Source organism: Rattus norvegicus, chromosome 8 (assembly GCF_021556685.1).
Source record: "Rattus norvegicus strain SHRSP/BbbUtx chromosome 8, alternate assembly SHRSP_T2T, whole genome shotgun sequence".
In the NCBI taxonomy this organism is placed as follows: Eukaryota; Metazoa; Chordata; class Mammalia; order Rodentia; family Muridae; genus Rattus; species Rattus norvegicus.
In genome coordinates, this window is record NC_141541.1 from 43,653,837 (window position 1) to 43,668,900 (window position 15,064).

The 15,064-nt window shown below is 39.9% G+C and overlaps 1 protein-coding gene across 1 annotated transcript; it reads right to left on the minus strand.

The window, feature by feature from the left end:
- Positions 1-1,156: 1,156 nt before the first annotated feature.
- Positions 1,157-2,086, minus strand: Or8a1b (olfactory receptor family 8 subfamily A member 1B). The gene has a single exon (NM_001000820.1). The coding sequence runs from the start codon at positions 2,084-2,086 to the stop codon at positions 1,157-1,159; it is 930 nt and encodes a 309-aa protein (NP_001000820.1).
- Positions 2,087-15,064: the final 12,978 nt, after the last annotated feature.

Sequence of the window (15,064 nt, forward strand, 5' to 3'; positions counted from 1 at the left end):
ATGAGGGTCACTTATGTGTATTCATGTGTCTTGCTTTATATATCTGGTAGGAAAACTATTCTGCTGTCCTATATGTATTTTAAATGGAATTTCATCTTGATTTTTGTTGTTGTTGTTAAGTTCTATATGAAACTGCCACTTTAAAATCATGCCTATACAACTCACTGGCTGATTTCTGTGTCATGTTCATGATGCTTCAGTGCCTGGACTCTTGTGGCTTTGTGCCCTTTTCATACTGTTGTGGTTGTATTTTATTCCTATTAGGGAATTCTTGCAGCTATGGACACTTCACAATTCTGTCACTGCTGTGGTCCCTGCAGTTCTCACCACGATTCCTGTAGAAGTAGAGCATTGCAAACCTTTAGTGGTAGCTGCTCGCCTACGCTCAGCCTGTTGAATTTGGCATAGGGTATTTGTTACAAAGTTTGAGTTTTTCAGTTATATCAGTCACCCTGTCACCTTTCTGTTATGGGCATCAATCAGCATATTAGTTTGTTTATGAAGTTAGAGCGCTGTACATGTCTTCAAAGCCCACCAACTGCTCTCAGCATGTAGCTTATGGCGGACATTTCAAATATCAACCTTAACAGTTGCTAAGGAGGTAACATAAAATGTCATGTTGATATTCATGGGGAAGAATAATTTGAGAGGAGAAGGGAAAAAAAAGGAAGTATTCTGATGAGAAAGGGACTATGTAAAACTTCATTATTTTTAACTGATCACTCTAATGTATGTTATCTTATGTAAAAAATGTCAGAAGTGAAATAATATTTTCATACTGAGTAATAAAACCACAAGTGACTCTCAAGTTGTAATGCTGATATTTAATTTATGTTGTAATAAAAAATAACTGTTAAAGACTGTATTCAGGAAGGGGGAAATGAATTCTAAATGAAAATAAGGGTGGGATGGGGACATCCTTGTGGAGACATGGGTTGGGGGCAGGGAGGCGGTATGGGATGTGGAAATGTAGGGGGGGCATGGACAGGAGGAGAATAAAATCTGGAGTATAAAAATAAATAAATAAAAAAATAGACAAATGGAAAAACACACACTCAACCAAAGGGAAGTGATTGCTGTTCACAGTTGTGTGAGCCTGCAGATTGCATTTTCCAGGTGTGCATTACTCTTCCATGAAGAAAGACCAACATTTACATCAAAAGAGTTTTCTCTTTAGTGTTTTGTCCAGTGCAGCCTTTACTTCCTTGTTCCTCAGGCTGTATATGAGTGGGTTGAGCATGGGGATCACTGTGGTGTAGAACACAGAGGCTACATTCTCCTGGGCCAGGGAACTAGCTGTGGAAGGCTTTAAGTACATGAATGCGGTGGAACCATAGAACAAGCCCACAGCTGCAAAGTGGGAGCTGCAGGTGCTGAAGGCTTTGGACCTGCCCTCAGTGGAGCTGATGCGAAGGATGCTGGACAGGATGAATGCATAGGAAATGAGTACAGTTAAGCTTGTGACGACAATGTTGAACCCAGCTAAAAAGAAGACAGCCATCTCTACATCATAGGTACTAGAGCAGGAAAGCTTCATGAGGGGGAGGATGTCACAGAAGTAGTGGCTGATGAGGACCTCACAATAGTTTAGTTTCAACATGAGGCCAGTCTCTATTGTTGAGCCAATGAGTCCCATGGCATAGACAAAAGCCACCAGCAGAGAGCAGAGGGCAGGAGACATGATGATGTTATAAAGCAAGGGGTGGCAGATGGCCACATAGCGGTCATAGGCCATCACAGTGAGCATGTAACACTCAGCAATAACAAAAACCAGGAAGAAATATAGCTGAGACATGCACCCCACATAGGAGATGAGGTTTCTTTGGGACACAAAGTTGATGAGCATTTTTGGGGTAATGACAGAGGAGTAGCAGAGATCCACGAGTGACAGGTTGCTGAGGAAGAAGTACATGGGGGTGTGAAGCTGTGTGTTGAGTCCAATCAAGGTGATCATGCCCAGGTTTCCTACCATGGTGACTGTGTAGATCCCCAGGAAGAGGAGGAAGAGGGGTAGCTGGAGCTCTGGCCTGTGAGTTAGCCCTCCGAGGATGAACTCTGTCACTGTAGAGTGATTTTCTGCAGCCATTGTGTTTGGATGGGAAGCCTGTGGGGTGAGAGAGAAGGAGTTTATGAATGGCTGTTCTTGCCCTGCTTGGAGCAGCTTCTGCATCTGGTACTTGCAGAGTTACCCGAGTTGTGATAGATGCATCTTTTCCACACTGTTGCACTTTGCTGTTGGAATCAACCCCAGAGTTTCAGAGATCTTGAAGCTGAAAGTCACAGGGAAGAGATCTGAATGGTGAGTTTCACAAATGTCCCAGAGCTGTGGTTTTGGACCAGCAGTTACCTTCTTACACAGTCTGTCAGGTTTCATTTCATAGGCGTTAATTAGCAAGTTTATGTTTGAGGCCAGGAATCTGTTTCAAGAGTCTCTTTAAGGATGCTAATGTTTTCCCACTCTGTCGCTAATGATATTTTCATAGTTCATAACTGTCATCTATGTCATTTCTTTTGTAAAAAATGTATATGTCTGTCTATCTAAGTGCATGTATGTATACTACGTGTATGCTGGAGTCTGTGGAAGTCAGAAGAAGCATAAAGTCTTCTGGAACCAGTTACATTAGTGTGCAGCCATGTTGGTGTTGGAAATGGAATCTGTGTCTTCTTCAAGAGCAGTTAAGTGTTCTTCGCTGCTGAGACATCATCTCTCAATACTCTCTATGTAATTTCTAAATATTTAGTTAATGAACATGCTAACATTTAAAATACATGCCCTGTTGGATTACACAGTAGTTAAAACTCTCATATTGAGTTGCAAGTCAAGTTCTATAGCTAAGACACGGTAACATCAATTTAAACATTGATTGTGGAAATATCATAGGAAAAGTCATATTTAAAATGCTTCATTCAAAAGGTTAGCAGGGTGGCTCACCACACAGAAGTCCAGCATCCAGGAGGTGAAGGCAGGAAGATTGCTAGAGTTTTTATAGCTCGGATTACAGAGTGAGGCTCTATTGTGTAAGACAGACGAACAATCCAACTCTTACTTAAATGCTATCTTTCTATGAGAAAAGATGTTGACAGCTGGTAGGCAGTCTCAGTGATTCAAAACCCTTGCGGTCCTAAGGCTGTATGGTCTGAGGCACTTCAGTTCCCAGTGTCCCATGCTTTGTGTGATCACCTGAAGCATTTAGGAAGTGCTGATGACAGGATTCTATCCAGATGTTTGGAGCACATAATATTATCTTCAGTAAGTGTGCCACAGCTAACTTATGGCCATTACTAGTTTCAGAGATTAATATCAAAACATGGCATTCTCATTCTTCTAATGGCCAATACTGAGCCATTGTTACTGTATACATTATTCCTCAAATATCCTCTTGTGTTAGACAATACATTTCCTTCTTAAAAAATTTAAAAATGTTGGATAGGCTGTACATTTCTACTAGAAATCAGTTATAAATCCTAAAAGTTCTGAGGTAAATAAGTATGAAGAAGGATTTCTGAGAAAATGTATGTGACAGAGAGACTTGAAATCAAACTCATTTCTGCTGTTTCTGGTTTCTTCTTTTGATGCTCATTTGAAGCCTCTAAGAAATGAGTGACTTGGGAAGGATGTGTTCTCCACATCTTAGGATGTGCATAGAAGAGGAGGAATGCTGAGTAACAATTTGTCATTTCTTAGATTATTGAAAAGCCCAGATTACATGTTATCTGAAGTTATCCAGGTCTTAAGGAATTAATTAAAGAACTATGACTTTTGGTCTTTTCAGTGTTTGTTAAATTCTATTGTTTTGTTGTAGCTTTTCTTTGTGAATCATTTCATCATCTATTAAAAATAATTTATTAAATTTTGGAGCTATATGAAATATATTGAAAAATTTATTGTGCTTTTAAAAATCAGAGGTACCAACATGTATTGTGGTTATTATAGATTCAGATGAGCAATAATGAAACAACAAAAAATATTAAAAAAGAAAAAGTCCATTATATATAATTTCTTATTTAAAAAATATAATATTAGTTAGAATTTTTGTATATTGGCATTGCATGGCAATGCATTATAATAAAATATTCCTTATATCATAAGAGATGAGAACTTTTGAATGACCCACAGCTAGAGGTAATAAAACACCTCAATGTCACTTAAGATTGCTATTCTACTGTGTACTTAGACTCTTTGTTTAACCTGAATTTAAGAAAACAATGTAGGAATCGAACTTACTTGTATCCATATAATGAACTTTTACACTAAGCTAATGTATAGCGGTAGTCTTTTATTTAACAGTTTTATTTTACACAATGTGTTATGATTGTGTTTTTATTCTACCTCAACTCCTCATAGATCCTTTCTACCTGCTTACCTGCCCAACTTCATGTTCTCTCTCCCAAAAAGCAGTTAACCAAAAACAAACAAAAACCTACCAAACCCCCAAATAAAAACAAACAAACAAATAGACCCAAACAAGATGAAAAAATGCTCATACAAAATGAAATGAAACAACCCTCTGTCCCCAATCTCTAAGAACATGGAGTTCATTCGGTCTTAGCTATGATCATAAGTTATTACTGTTCTATGCCTGATCCAAGAGCAATGCATATGTGTTTGCATTATGTGCATGTATTATGTATTGTTTTGTGTATTGATAATCATTTGCTGGAAACACAAAGTAGGCTGAACACAGTCTTATAAAATGAACACCTACCACAAATGTTGAACAAAACACTTACATGTTACTTGTTTAAAAATGATGCTGTTATATGGGTCCTTTGTCTTCAGTTGGAGTCAGTGATGTGATCCCTTGTAAAGCTACGTTAAAGATTTCTGTAAAGTATAGCTTATTCCTTCCCCATGTGATACTTTCTCTGCTCTTCAATAAAAGAGAGAAAAAAGTCCTTTGTTAGTGACAGAAACATAAACACACAAGGACAGTTTCATAAGAGCCTTCAGGCAGGCAGAAAGTCAGACATATATAACAGACAGAAATGGCAGAAGACATGGGGAGAGTCAGGATTTCAAATCTGGGCTGTCTTTTGGTTAAGTGACACCAAGTGTTTTGATTTCTTTCTTTCCTTAATTAGTACTCAGTGCATTATTAGTGACTCCAAGTTTATTCTTAATGTGTCAAATCTATGCAATCTGTGTCCAAAATAAAACAATTTGTAAACCTTTGTTTAGGATTTAAAAACTGTTAATCATTTAATTCCTTTATTCTGGCATTTTTCAGGTGCAAGAACAAGTTTTTAAGTCCTTAGATTGTGGTCTGAAGACAGGAAAATGCATGTAGATAAATAAGCCTTTCATGTTAAATTATTATTGGTGAATTTAGTGAACTAAATTTAGTGAATTTAGTTTTATACTAAGTGTTTGAAACATCTGCTATTTTTTAAATATTTCACTTATTATTGATGATCATTAAAGATCAATTATTTTCTAGGTACAAATGGTTAAGGAAATCCTACAAAGTCCCTTTGAATTAAACCTGCTTCTAGAAGCAATATGAATACAGGAAATCTACCATGAATAACTATTCTCCTAGATTAGACTGTTTTGATCTGTGAAGGATAGAGTGGACATCATCCTGTGCTGTGAAAATGAGAGAATCCTTGAATAAGAAAGTCTACAAAGCCTCTCTTCTCTCACTTCTGCAGCCTTTTAATTATATAAAAACACAACCACACACCATATGCTTCCTATAAGTTATCACTCCTATGACCTTTGTATTTACTGAACCTTCAGAGACTCAGGAATGTTGTTGATAAGAACAGGGCACACATGCAGAGCAAGACACTTGGAGAAGAAGGAAAAGAAGCACATGATTAGAAACACGCTGTACAAAAAAAGAGCTTGAAGAAAGGTTTCAAGTGTGAAATTAAATACCTTTGTGGAAGGGAAGTGACAACCAGCCCCCTGGAAACTTTGGTCTCAACAATTAGCAGATGCTAGAAACAGGTAGTATAAATGGATTTATATCTAGTGCTAGTTTACGGCAAGGGTCTGTACCGTTAGGAAAAAGGAATCATCATGATAGTGGAGCTAGGGTTCTGTTTACATAGATATACAGAAAATCTCCTGGGAGCAGTCACATGGGGACTGTGTCCTCTCTAAAGAAACAATTAGTCTTGGCTTGTATGTACTCCTCACTCCTATATGTGCTAATTTCTCTCTCTGAGGTTGAGGTATCTTTAAGGAAAATTAGACTGTTATGTGAGTATTGGAATAATTTAGAACCAAGAATTACTTCACTTCTGTAATTATCACCACTATTCTTACCATCATCATGGTTTATAGCTTCCTTGGTTACCACCAGCAATATCACCTGTACTTACTGCCTTGAGGTTCGTTGCACATCACTACTAATTCACCATGTATGCTGCAACATCAGCTAGCTTTAAACAATTACTTTAAAGGGTTTTAAGAACAAGCTCAAAGATTTCACTGAAACAAATTGGATATTTTTAGTTAAAGAATGGTAAACTTGTAAAGATGGTCAATCCTCCCTTGCCTGCTTCTCTACTTGTAGAGTGACTGTAGAACTGATGAGCTGGGAAAGCCTTTGAATGTGGGCCAGTAATAGTGTTCTCCTGTAGGTGCTTATTCACTTGGGGAGTTTGTTCAGAAAAAAATACCCGCCTTAAGAATGTATTGAGGCTGAAGAGATGGCTCAGATGTTGGGGGAGCTTTCTACTCTTCCAGAGGAACTGATCTTGGTTCCCAGCACTCATTGTGGTGGCTCCTAACTACCTGTAACTCTAGCTACAGAGTATCTGGGATCCTCTTCTGGACTTTATGCATGCCTGAACACACACACACACACACACACACACACACACACACACACACACACACACTTTCTCTTTCTGAAATAACACTAAATTAAAAAGATTATATTCAGCCTGATAAGATCTATGAAGATACTCATATTGCAGAGTTTTAAATTGAAGTCTTTGGTGATAATTGCAGATTGCTTATAGCTATGCTGAACAATACAGGAATATTTCTGTTGTTTTACTGAATTTACCATCTTGCAAAGCAAATAGTCAATTCTTACACCCAGGATATAGGCAGTGACACATTTCATTGATTTTGTTCTTGTCTCCTGATTTAACTTTACTTCTTCCTATGTGTTTTTGTTTTCTGTGCACTTTCACCAACCTGACTGAGCCCTTGGATCTACTAGTATAGAATATATACACAATGGAATTTTATTCAACCATTTGTAAATAAAAAATAAAATTATAAAAGTGGTGGGAAGTTGAATTTTATTGACTGTAAAGAAAATAAATGATGACTATTTTGAGGAAAATAGAATATTGTATTAAGTAAGGTGACCCAGGCTTAGAAAGACAAATAGTACATGTTCTCTCTCACACACTTATCCTAGTTTCTAAGCTTTATGCACGTGCTAGTGGATAGTGGGAGTATACAGAGACCAAACAACTAGAAAGACAGTCATGAGAGGGGAAGAGAGGCTTCAAGGGAGAAGATAATAAAGTACTCACAATGTGAAAGAGAAGGGGTAATACTGAGGAGTAATAGTGGGGATGGGGCTATGGAGATGCTTGTGAGGAGGATTGGGGTGACAGGCTCAACCAAACTCGAGTAATTATGAAAGTGTCAAGAGGAAACCAAGTGTACTGGCCAGTTTTTAAGTCAACTTGAAACAAGCTAGAGTTATCAGAGAGAAAGGAGCCTCGATTGAGAAAATGCCTCCTTCAGATCCAGCTGTAAGGCATTTACTTAATTAGCGATCAATGGAGGAAGGCCCAGCCCATTTCGGGTGGTGTCCTCCTTGGGCTGTGATCCTGGGTTCTATAAAAAAGTAGGCTGAGCAAGCCATGCAAGCCAGTAAGCAGCACCCCTCATGGCCTCTGCATCAGCTCCTGCTTCCAGGTTTCTACTGTTTGAGTTTCTGTCTTTACTTCTTTTGGTGATGAGCAGTGATATGAAAGTGTAAACAGAATACATCCTACTCTCCCCAACTTGCATTTTGGTCATGGTGTTTCATTGCGGCAATAGAAACCCTAACTAAGATACCTGGTTATTTACAAGCAAATTAAAACAAAGAAACAGCAGGGTAGAGCTGTGGGAATTGAGGTTTTCTCCAGACCACCTCAACACAACTGTACTAACCACACAGCACAGATGAGAAGTGTGTGGTCTCCATAGAAACCCTGCTGCAGCCTGGACAGTGAAGTGCTAGGACACTGGGAAGACTTTAGAACTGCAGCACTTTTTAGATTCCCCAGAGGGTATCTTCACTCTTCTTCTGGCGGGTCTCTTCCTCAGGAGTCAGTGTCACCTCACAACATCTGAGATTCCATTTTGTCACAGCAAATATGGACACTGAGGAAGACGTCATCATTGATTGCATAGAGACCCTTAATCATGGTGGAAATGAGATGCACCTGCCTAAGGTTCTTCATTATGCTCTCGGCCAAGTCTGCCACAGAGAGGCCAATAGCCCAGGATGTGTAATCGTTAAGCTTGATCACCTCATATGCACTGTCAGCCACCTGCTTGTGAACTTTCCACTGCTCTGTATCTGTATCAGTGCCCAGCTCTGGGTTCAGATAGACTTCAGGGAGACACCAGCAACGTTCACACCACTCTACACAGTTCTACCTTGCTGCTAAGTGGTACGTGTGTAGTGGTAACCTGGTTAGTGTGAGAGTCCCACCATCTCCAAGACACACTGCCAACTGTGTGCAGACTTTGATTACCCCATGAGCCTGCTGCATTGCTGCACTGCGCACCCTTACCAACATGCCTAAACCCATGAGTTCCCAGGTAGTCATAACCTGGCTCTAGTGTGTAAGTTCATTATGCATATCTTGTGCATAGATGTTCTACAGGATACTTTATGTATTATATGTGTCTGTAGTGTACATTGCAATATTATGTGAAATGTAAGATCTGCATATGGATGACGGAACTAACCACTCAATGTCATGCCAATGAAAACACCAAATAAACTGTGAACAGTGAAAAACAACAACAAAAAACAAAGAAACAAAGAAGCAAAGATAACTCCTCCCACTTATATCACCTTCATTTTCTAATTTTCTTTTTTAATTATTAATTTTTATTAATTATTCCATTTGTTTACATTTATATCTCAAATGATATCCTCCTTCCCCCTTCCCCCTCTACAACCCCCTATCCCATCTGCCCTCTCTCCCCTAACCTTTGCCAGTATGAGGGTGCTTCCCCACCCACTCACCCACTCATGCCCCACTGCTCCAGCATCACCCTACTCTGGGGCATCAAACTTCCACAGGACTAAGGGCCTCCTCTCCCAGCAGACAAGGCCATCCTCTGTTACATATGTATTTGGAGCCATGGATCCCTTCCTGTACACTCGTTGGTGGTCTAGTCCCTGGGTACTGGGTGGTCTGGCCAGCTGACATGGTTCTGCCTATGGGGTTGCAATACCTTCCACTCCTTTAGTCCTTCCATTAGCTCCCCCACTGGGGTCCCTGAGCTCAGTCTGATGGTTGGCTCTGACCATTCACTTCTGCATTGGTCAGGTGCTGGCAGAACCTCCCAGGGATCAGCCCCCCCAGGTTTTTGTCAGCAAGTACATCTTGGCAACAGCTGCAGTGTTGGGGTTTGGTGTCTGCAGACAGGATGGATCCCAAGGCAGGGCAGTCCCTGTCTTTCCTTTGGATAGGAACGTTTCAGGGTTGAAAACTTTGAGATGGGTGGGTGGCCCCATCCCTCGACTGGGGACCATGCCTACCTCCTGGAGGTAATCTCTACAGATTTGATCTCCCCTAAGCTGCACATTTTGGCTAAAGTCATCCCCATTGGGTCCTGGGGCTTTTTGCTTCCCTGGAGTCTGGGACTCTCCTCAGTTCCTCACTCCTCCGCTGCTATCTATTTTTATTCAATTTCCTGATCCTCTGCGCATCTCTCCTGTCCCCTCCAGTATATGATCCTGCCCTCTTTTTTCCCTCCCTTTCTGTCTCCCTCCCAGGTACCCCTCCCTCTGTCTCTCCCAAGTCATCCTGCTCCCCTCCTCTATGCAGGACTGAAGCATCCAAATCGTAGTCTTTCTTCCTCCTAAGCTCCATATGGTCCTTGGATTGTATCACGGGCATTGTGAGCTTTTGGGCTAATATCCACTTATCAATGAGTACATACCTTGTGTGTTCTTTTGTGATTGGGTTACCTCACCCAGGTTAATATTTTCCATCCATTTGCCTATAAATTTCATGAAGTCATTGTTTTTAATAGCTGAGTAGTATTCCATTGTGTAGATGTACCACATTTTCTGAATCCATTCCTCTGTTGAGGGACATCTGGGTTCTTTCCAGCTTCTGGCTATTACAAATAAGGCTGCTATGAACACAGTAGAGCTTGTGTCCTTGTTGTATCTTAGAGCATCTTTTGGTTATATGCTCAGGAATGGTATAGCTGAGTCTTCAGGTAGAACTATTTCTAATTTTCTGAGGAATCATTAGATTGATTTCCAAAGTGGTTTTACCAGTTTGCAGTCCCACCAGCAATGGAGGAGTGTTCCTCTTTCTCCACATCCTTGCCAGCATCTACTGTCACCTGTGCTTTGGATCTTAGCCATTATTGGTGTGAGGTGAAATCTCAGGGTTGTTTGATTTGCATTTCCCTGATGACTAAGGATGTTGAACATTTCTTTAAGTGCTTCTCAGCCATTTGGTATTCCTCAACTGAAAATTCTCTGTTTAACTCTGTACACCTTTATTTATTTATTTATTTATTTATTTATTTATTTATTTATTTAATATATATATATATTATCTTTATTAACTTGAGTATTTCTTATTTACATTTCGATTGTTATTCCCCTTCCCAGTTTCTGGGCCAACATCCCCTTAACCCCTCCTCCTCCCCTTCTATATGGGTGTTCCCCTCCCCATCTTCCCCCCATTACCGCTCCCCCCCCAGCAATCACATTCACTAGGTGTTCAGTCTTGGGAGGACCAAGAGCTTCCCCTTCCACAGGTGCTCTTACTAGGCTATTCATTGCTACCTATGAGGTTGGAGCCCAGGGTCAGTCCATGTATAGTCTTTGGGTAGTGGCTTAGTCCCTGGAAGCTCTGGTTGGTTGGCATTGATGTTCATATGGGGTCTCGAGCCCCTTCAAGCTCTTCCAGTTCTTTCTCTGATTCCTTCAACGGGGGTCCCTTTCTCAGTTCAGTGGTTTACTGCTGGCATTCACCTCTGTATTTGCTGTATTCTGTCTGGTTTCTCAGGAGAGATCTACATCTGGTTCCTGTCAGCATGCACTTCTTTGCTTCATCCATCTTATCTAATTGGGTGGCTGAATATGTATGGGCCACATGTGGGGCAGGCTCTGAATGGGTGTTCCTTCTGCCTCTGTTCTAAACTTTGCCTCCCTATTCCCTGCTGAGGGTATTATTGTCCCCCCCCCCTTTTTTAAATTTTTAAATTTTATTTTTCTTGAATAGTTTATGTATTTATATTTCAAATGTTAGCCCCTTTCCTCCCTTTCCCATGCACCCTCTCCATCCCCATGCTTCTATGAGGATGCTCCCACTTTTTTTTTTATATATATTTTTTAACTTGAGTATTTCTTATTTACATTTCGAGTGTTATTCCCTTTCCTGGTTTCTGGGCCAACATCCCCCTAATCCCTCCCCCTCCCCTTCTTTATGGGTGTTCCCCTCCCCATCCTCCCCCCATTGCCGGCCTCCCCCCAACAATCTAGTTCACTGGGGGTTCAGTCTTAGCAGGACCCAGGGCTTCCCCTTCCACTGGTGCTCTTACTAGGATATTCATTGCTACCTATGAGGTCAGAGTCTGCTGTCACCTGAGTTTTTGATCTTAGCCATTCTCACTGGTGTGAGGTGAAATCTCAGGGTTGTTTTGATTTGCATTTCCCTTATGACTAAAGATGTTGAACATTTCTTTAGGTGTTTCTCAGCCATTCGGCATTCTTCAGCTGTGAATTCTTTGTTTAGCTCTGAGCCCCATTTTTTAATAGGGTTATTTGTCTCCCTGCGGTGTAACTTCTTGAGTTCTTTGTATATTTTGGATATAAGGCCTCTATCTGTTGTCGGATTGGTAAAGATCTTTTCCCAATCTGTTGGTTGCCGTTTTGTCCTAACCACAGTGTCCTTTGCCTTACAGAAGCTTTGCAGTTTTATGAGATCCCATTTGTCGATTCTTGATCTTAGAGCATAAGCCATTGGTGTTTTGTTCAGGAAATTTTTTCCAGTGCCCATGTGTTCCAGATGCTTCCCTAGTTTTTCTTCTATTAGTTTGAATGTGTCTGGTTTGATGTGGAGGTCCTTGATCCACTTGGACTTAAGCTTTGTACAGGGTGATAAGCATGGATCGATCTGCATTCTTCTACATGTTGACCTCCAGTTGAACCAGCACCATTTGCTGAAAATGCTATCTTTTTTGTATTGGATGGTTTTGGCTCCTTTGTCAAAAATCAAGTGCCCATAGGTGTGTGGGTTCATTTCTGGGTCTTCAATTCTATTCCATTGGTCTATCTGTCTCTCTGTGTACCAATACCATGCAGTTTTTTATCACTATTGCTCTGTAATACTGCTTGAGTTCAGGGATAGTGATTCCCCCTGAAGTCCTTTTATTGTTGAGGATAGTTTTAGCTATCCTGGGTTTTTTGTTATTCCAGATGAATTTGCAAATTGTTCTCTCTAACACTTTGAAGAACTGGATTGGTATTTTGATGGGGATTGCATTGAATCTGTAGATTGCTTTTGGTAGAATGGCCATTTTTACTATATTAATCCTGCCAATCCATGAGCATGGGAGATCTTTCCATCTTTTGAGGTCTTCTTCAATTTCTTTCTTCAGAGTCTTGAAGTTCTTATTGTACAGATCTTTTACTTGCTTGGTTAAAGTCACACCGAGGTACTTTATATTATTTGGGTCTATTATGAAGGGTGTCGTTTCCCTAATTTCTTTCTCGGCTTGTTTCTCTTTTGTGTAGAGGAAGGCTACTGATTTATTTGAGTTAATTTTATACCCAGCCACTTGACTGAAGTTGTTTATCAACTTCAGTAGTTCTCTGGTGGAACTTTTGGGATCACTTAAATATACTATCATATCATCTGCAAATAGTGACATTTTGACTTCTTCTTTTCCGATCTGTATCCACTTGACCTCCTTTTGTTGTCTGATTGCTCTGGCTAGAACTTCAAGAACTATATTGAATAAGTAGGGAGAGAGTGGGCAGCCTTGTCTAGTCCCTGATTTTAGTGGGATTGCTTCAAGTTTCTCTCCATTTAGTTTAATGTTAGCAACTGGTTTGCTGTATATGGCTTTTACTATGTTTAGGTATGGGCCTTGAATTCCTATTCTTTCCAGGACTTTTATCAGGAAGGGGTGTTGAATTTTGTCAAATGCTTTCTCAGCATCTAATGAAATGATCATGTGGTTTTGTTCTTTCAGTTTGTTTATATAACGGATCACGTTGATGGTTTTCCGTATATTAAACCATCCCTGCATGCCTGGGATGAAGCCTACTTGATCATGGTGGATGATTGTTTTGATGTGCTCTTGGATTCGGTTTGCCAGAATTTTATTGAGTATTTTTGCGTCGATATTCATAAGAGAAATTGGTCTGAAGTTCTCTTTCTTTGTTGGGTCTTTGTGTGGTTTAGGTATAAGAGTAATTGTGGCTTCATAGAAGGAATTCGGTAGTGCTCCATCTGTTTCAATTTTGTGGAATAGTTTGGATAATATTGGTATGAGGTCTTCTATGAAGGTCTGATAGAATTCTGCACTAAACCCGTCTGGACCTGGGCTCTTTTTGGTTGGGAGACCTTTAATGACTGCTTCTATTTCCTTAGGAGTTATGGGGTTGTTTAACTGGTTTATCTGTTCCTGATTTAACTTCGGTACCTGGTATCTGTCTAGGAAATTGTCCATTTCCTGCAGATATTCAAGTTTTGTTGAATATAGGCTTTTATAGTAAGATCTGATGATATTTTGAATTTCCTCTGAATCTGTAGTTATGTCTCCCTTTTCATTTCTGATTTTGTTAATTTGGACACACTCTCTGTGTCCTCTCGTTAGTCTGGCTAAGGGTTTATCTATCTTGTTGATTTTCTCAAAGAACCAACTTTTGGTTCTGTTGATTCTTTTTATGGTCCTTTTTGTTTCTACTTGGTTGATTTCAGCTCTGAGTTTGATTATTTCCTGCCTTCTACTCCTCCTGGGTGTATTTGCTTCTTTTTGCTCTAGAGCTTTTAGGTGTGCTGTCAAGCTGCTGACATATGCTCTTTCCTGTTTCTTTCTGCAGGCACTCAGCGCTATGAGTTTTCCTCTTAGCACAGCTTTCATTGTGTCCCATCAGTTTGGGTATGTTGTACCTTCATTTTCATTAAATTCTAAGAAGTCTTTAATTTCTTTCTTTATTTCTTCCTTGACCAGGTTATCATTGAGTAGAGCATTGTTCAATTTCCACGTATATGTGGGCATTCTTCCCTTATTGTTATTGAAGACCAGTTTTAGGCCGTGGTGGTCTGATAGCACGCATGGGATTATTTCTATCTTTCTGTACCTGTTGAGGCCTGTTTTTTGACCAACTATATGGTCAATTTTGGAGAAAGTACCATGAGGAGCTGAGAAGAAGGTATATCCTTTTGCTTTAGGATAGAATGTTCTATAAATATCTGTTAAGTCCATTTGTCTCATGACTTCTCTTAGTCTGTCTACATCTCTGTTTAATTTCTGTTTCCATGATCTGTCCATTGATGAGAGTGGGGTGTTGAAATCTCCTACTATTATTGTGTGAGGTGCAATGTGTGTTTTGAGCTTTAGTAAGGTTTCTTTTATGTATGTAGGTGCCCTTGTATTTGGGGCATAGATATTTAGGATTGAGAGTTCATCTTGGTGGATTTTTCCTTTGATGAATATGAAGTGTCCTTCCTTATCTTTTTTGATGACTTTTAGTTGAAAATTGATTTTATTTGATATTAGAATGGCTACTCCAGCTTGCTTCTTCTGACCATTTTCTTGGGAAGTTGTTTTCCAGCCTTTTACTCTGAGGTAGTGTGTGCCTTTGTCTCTGAGGTTTGTTTCCTG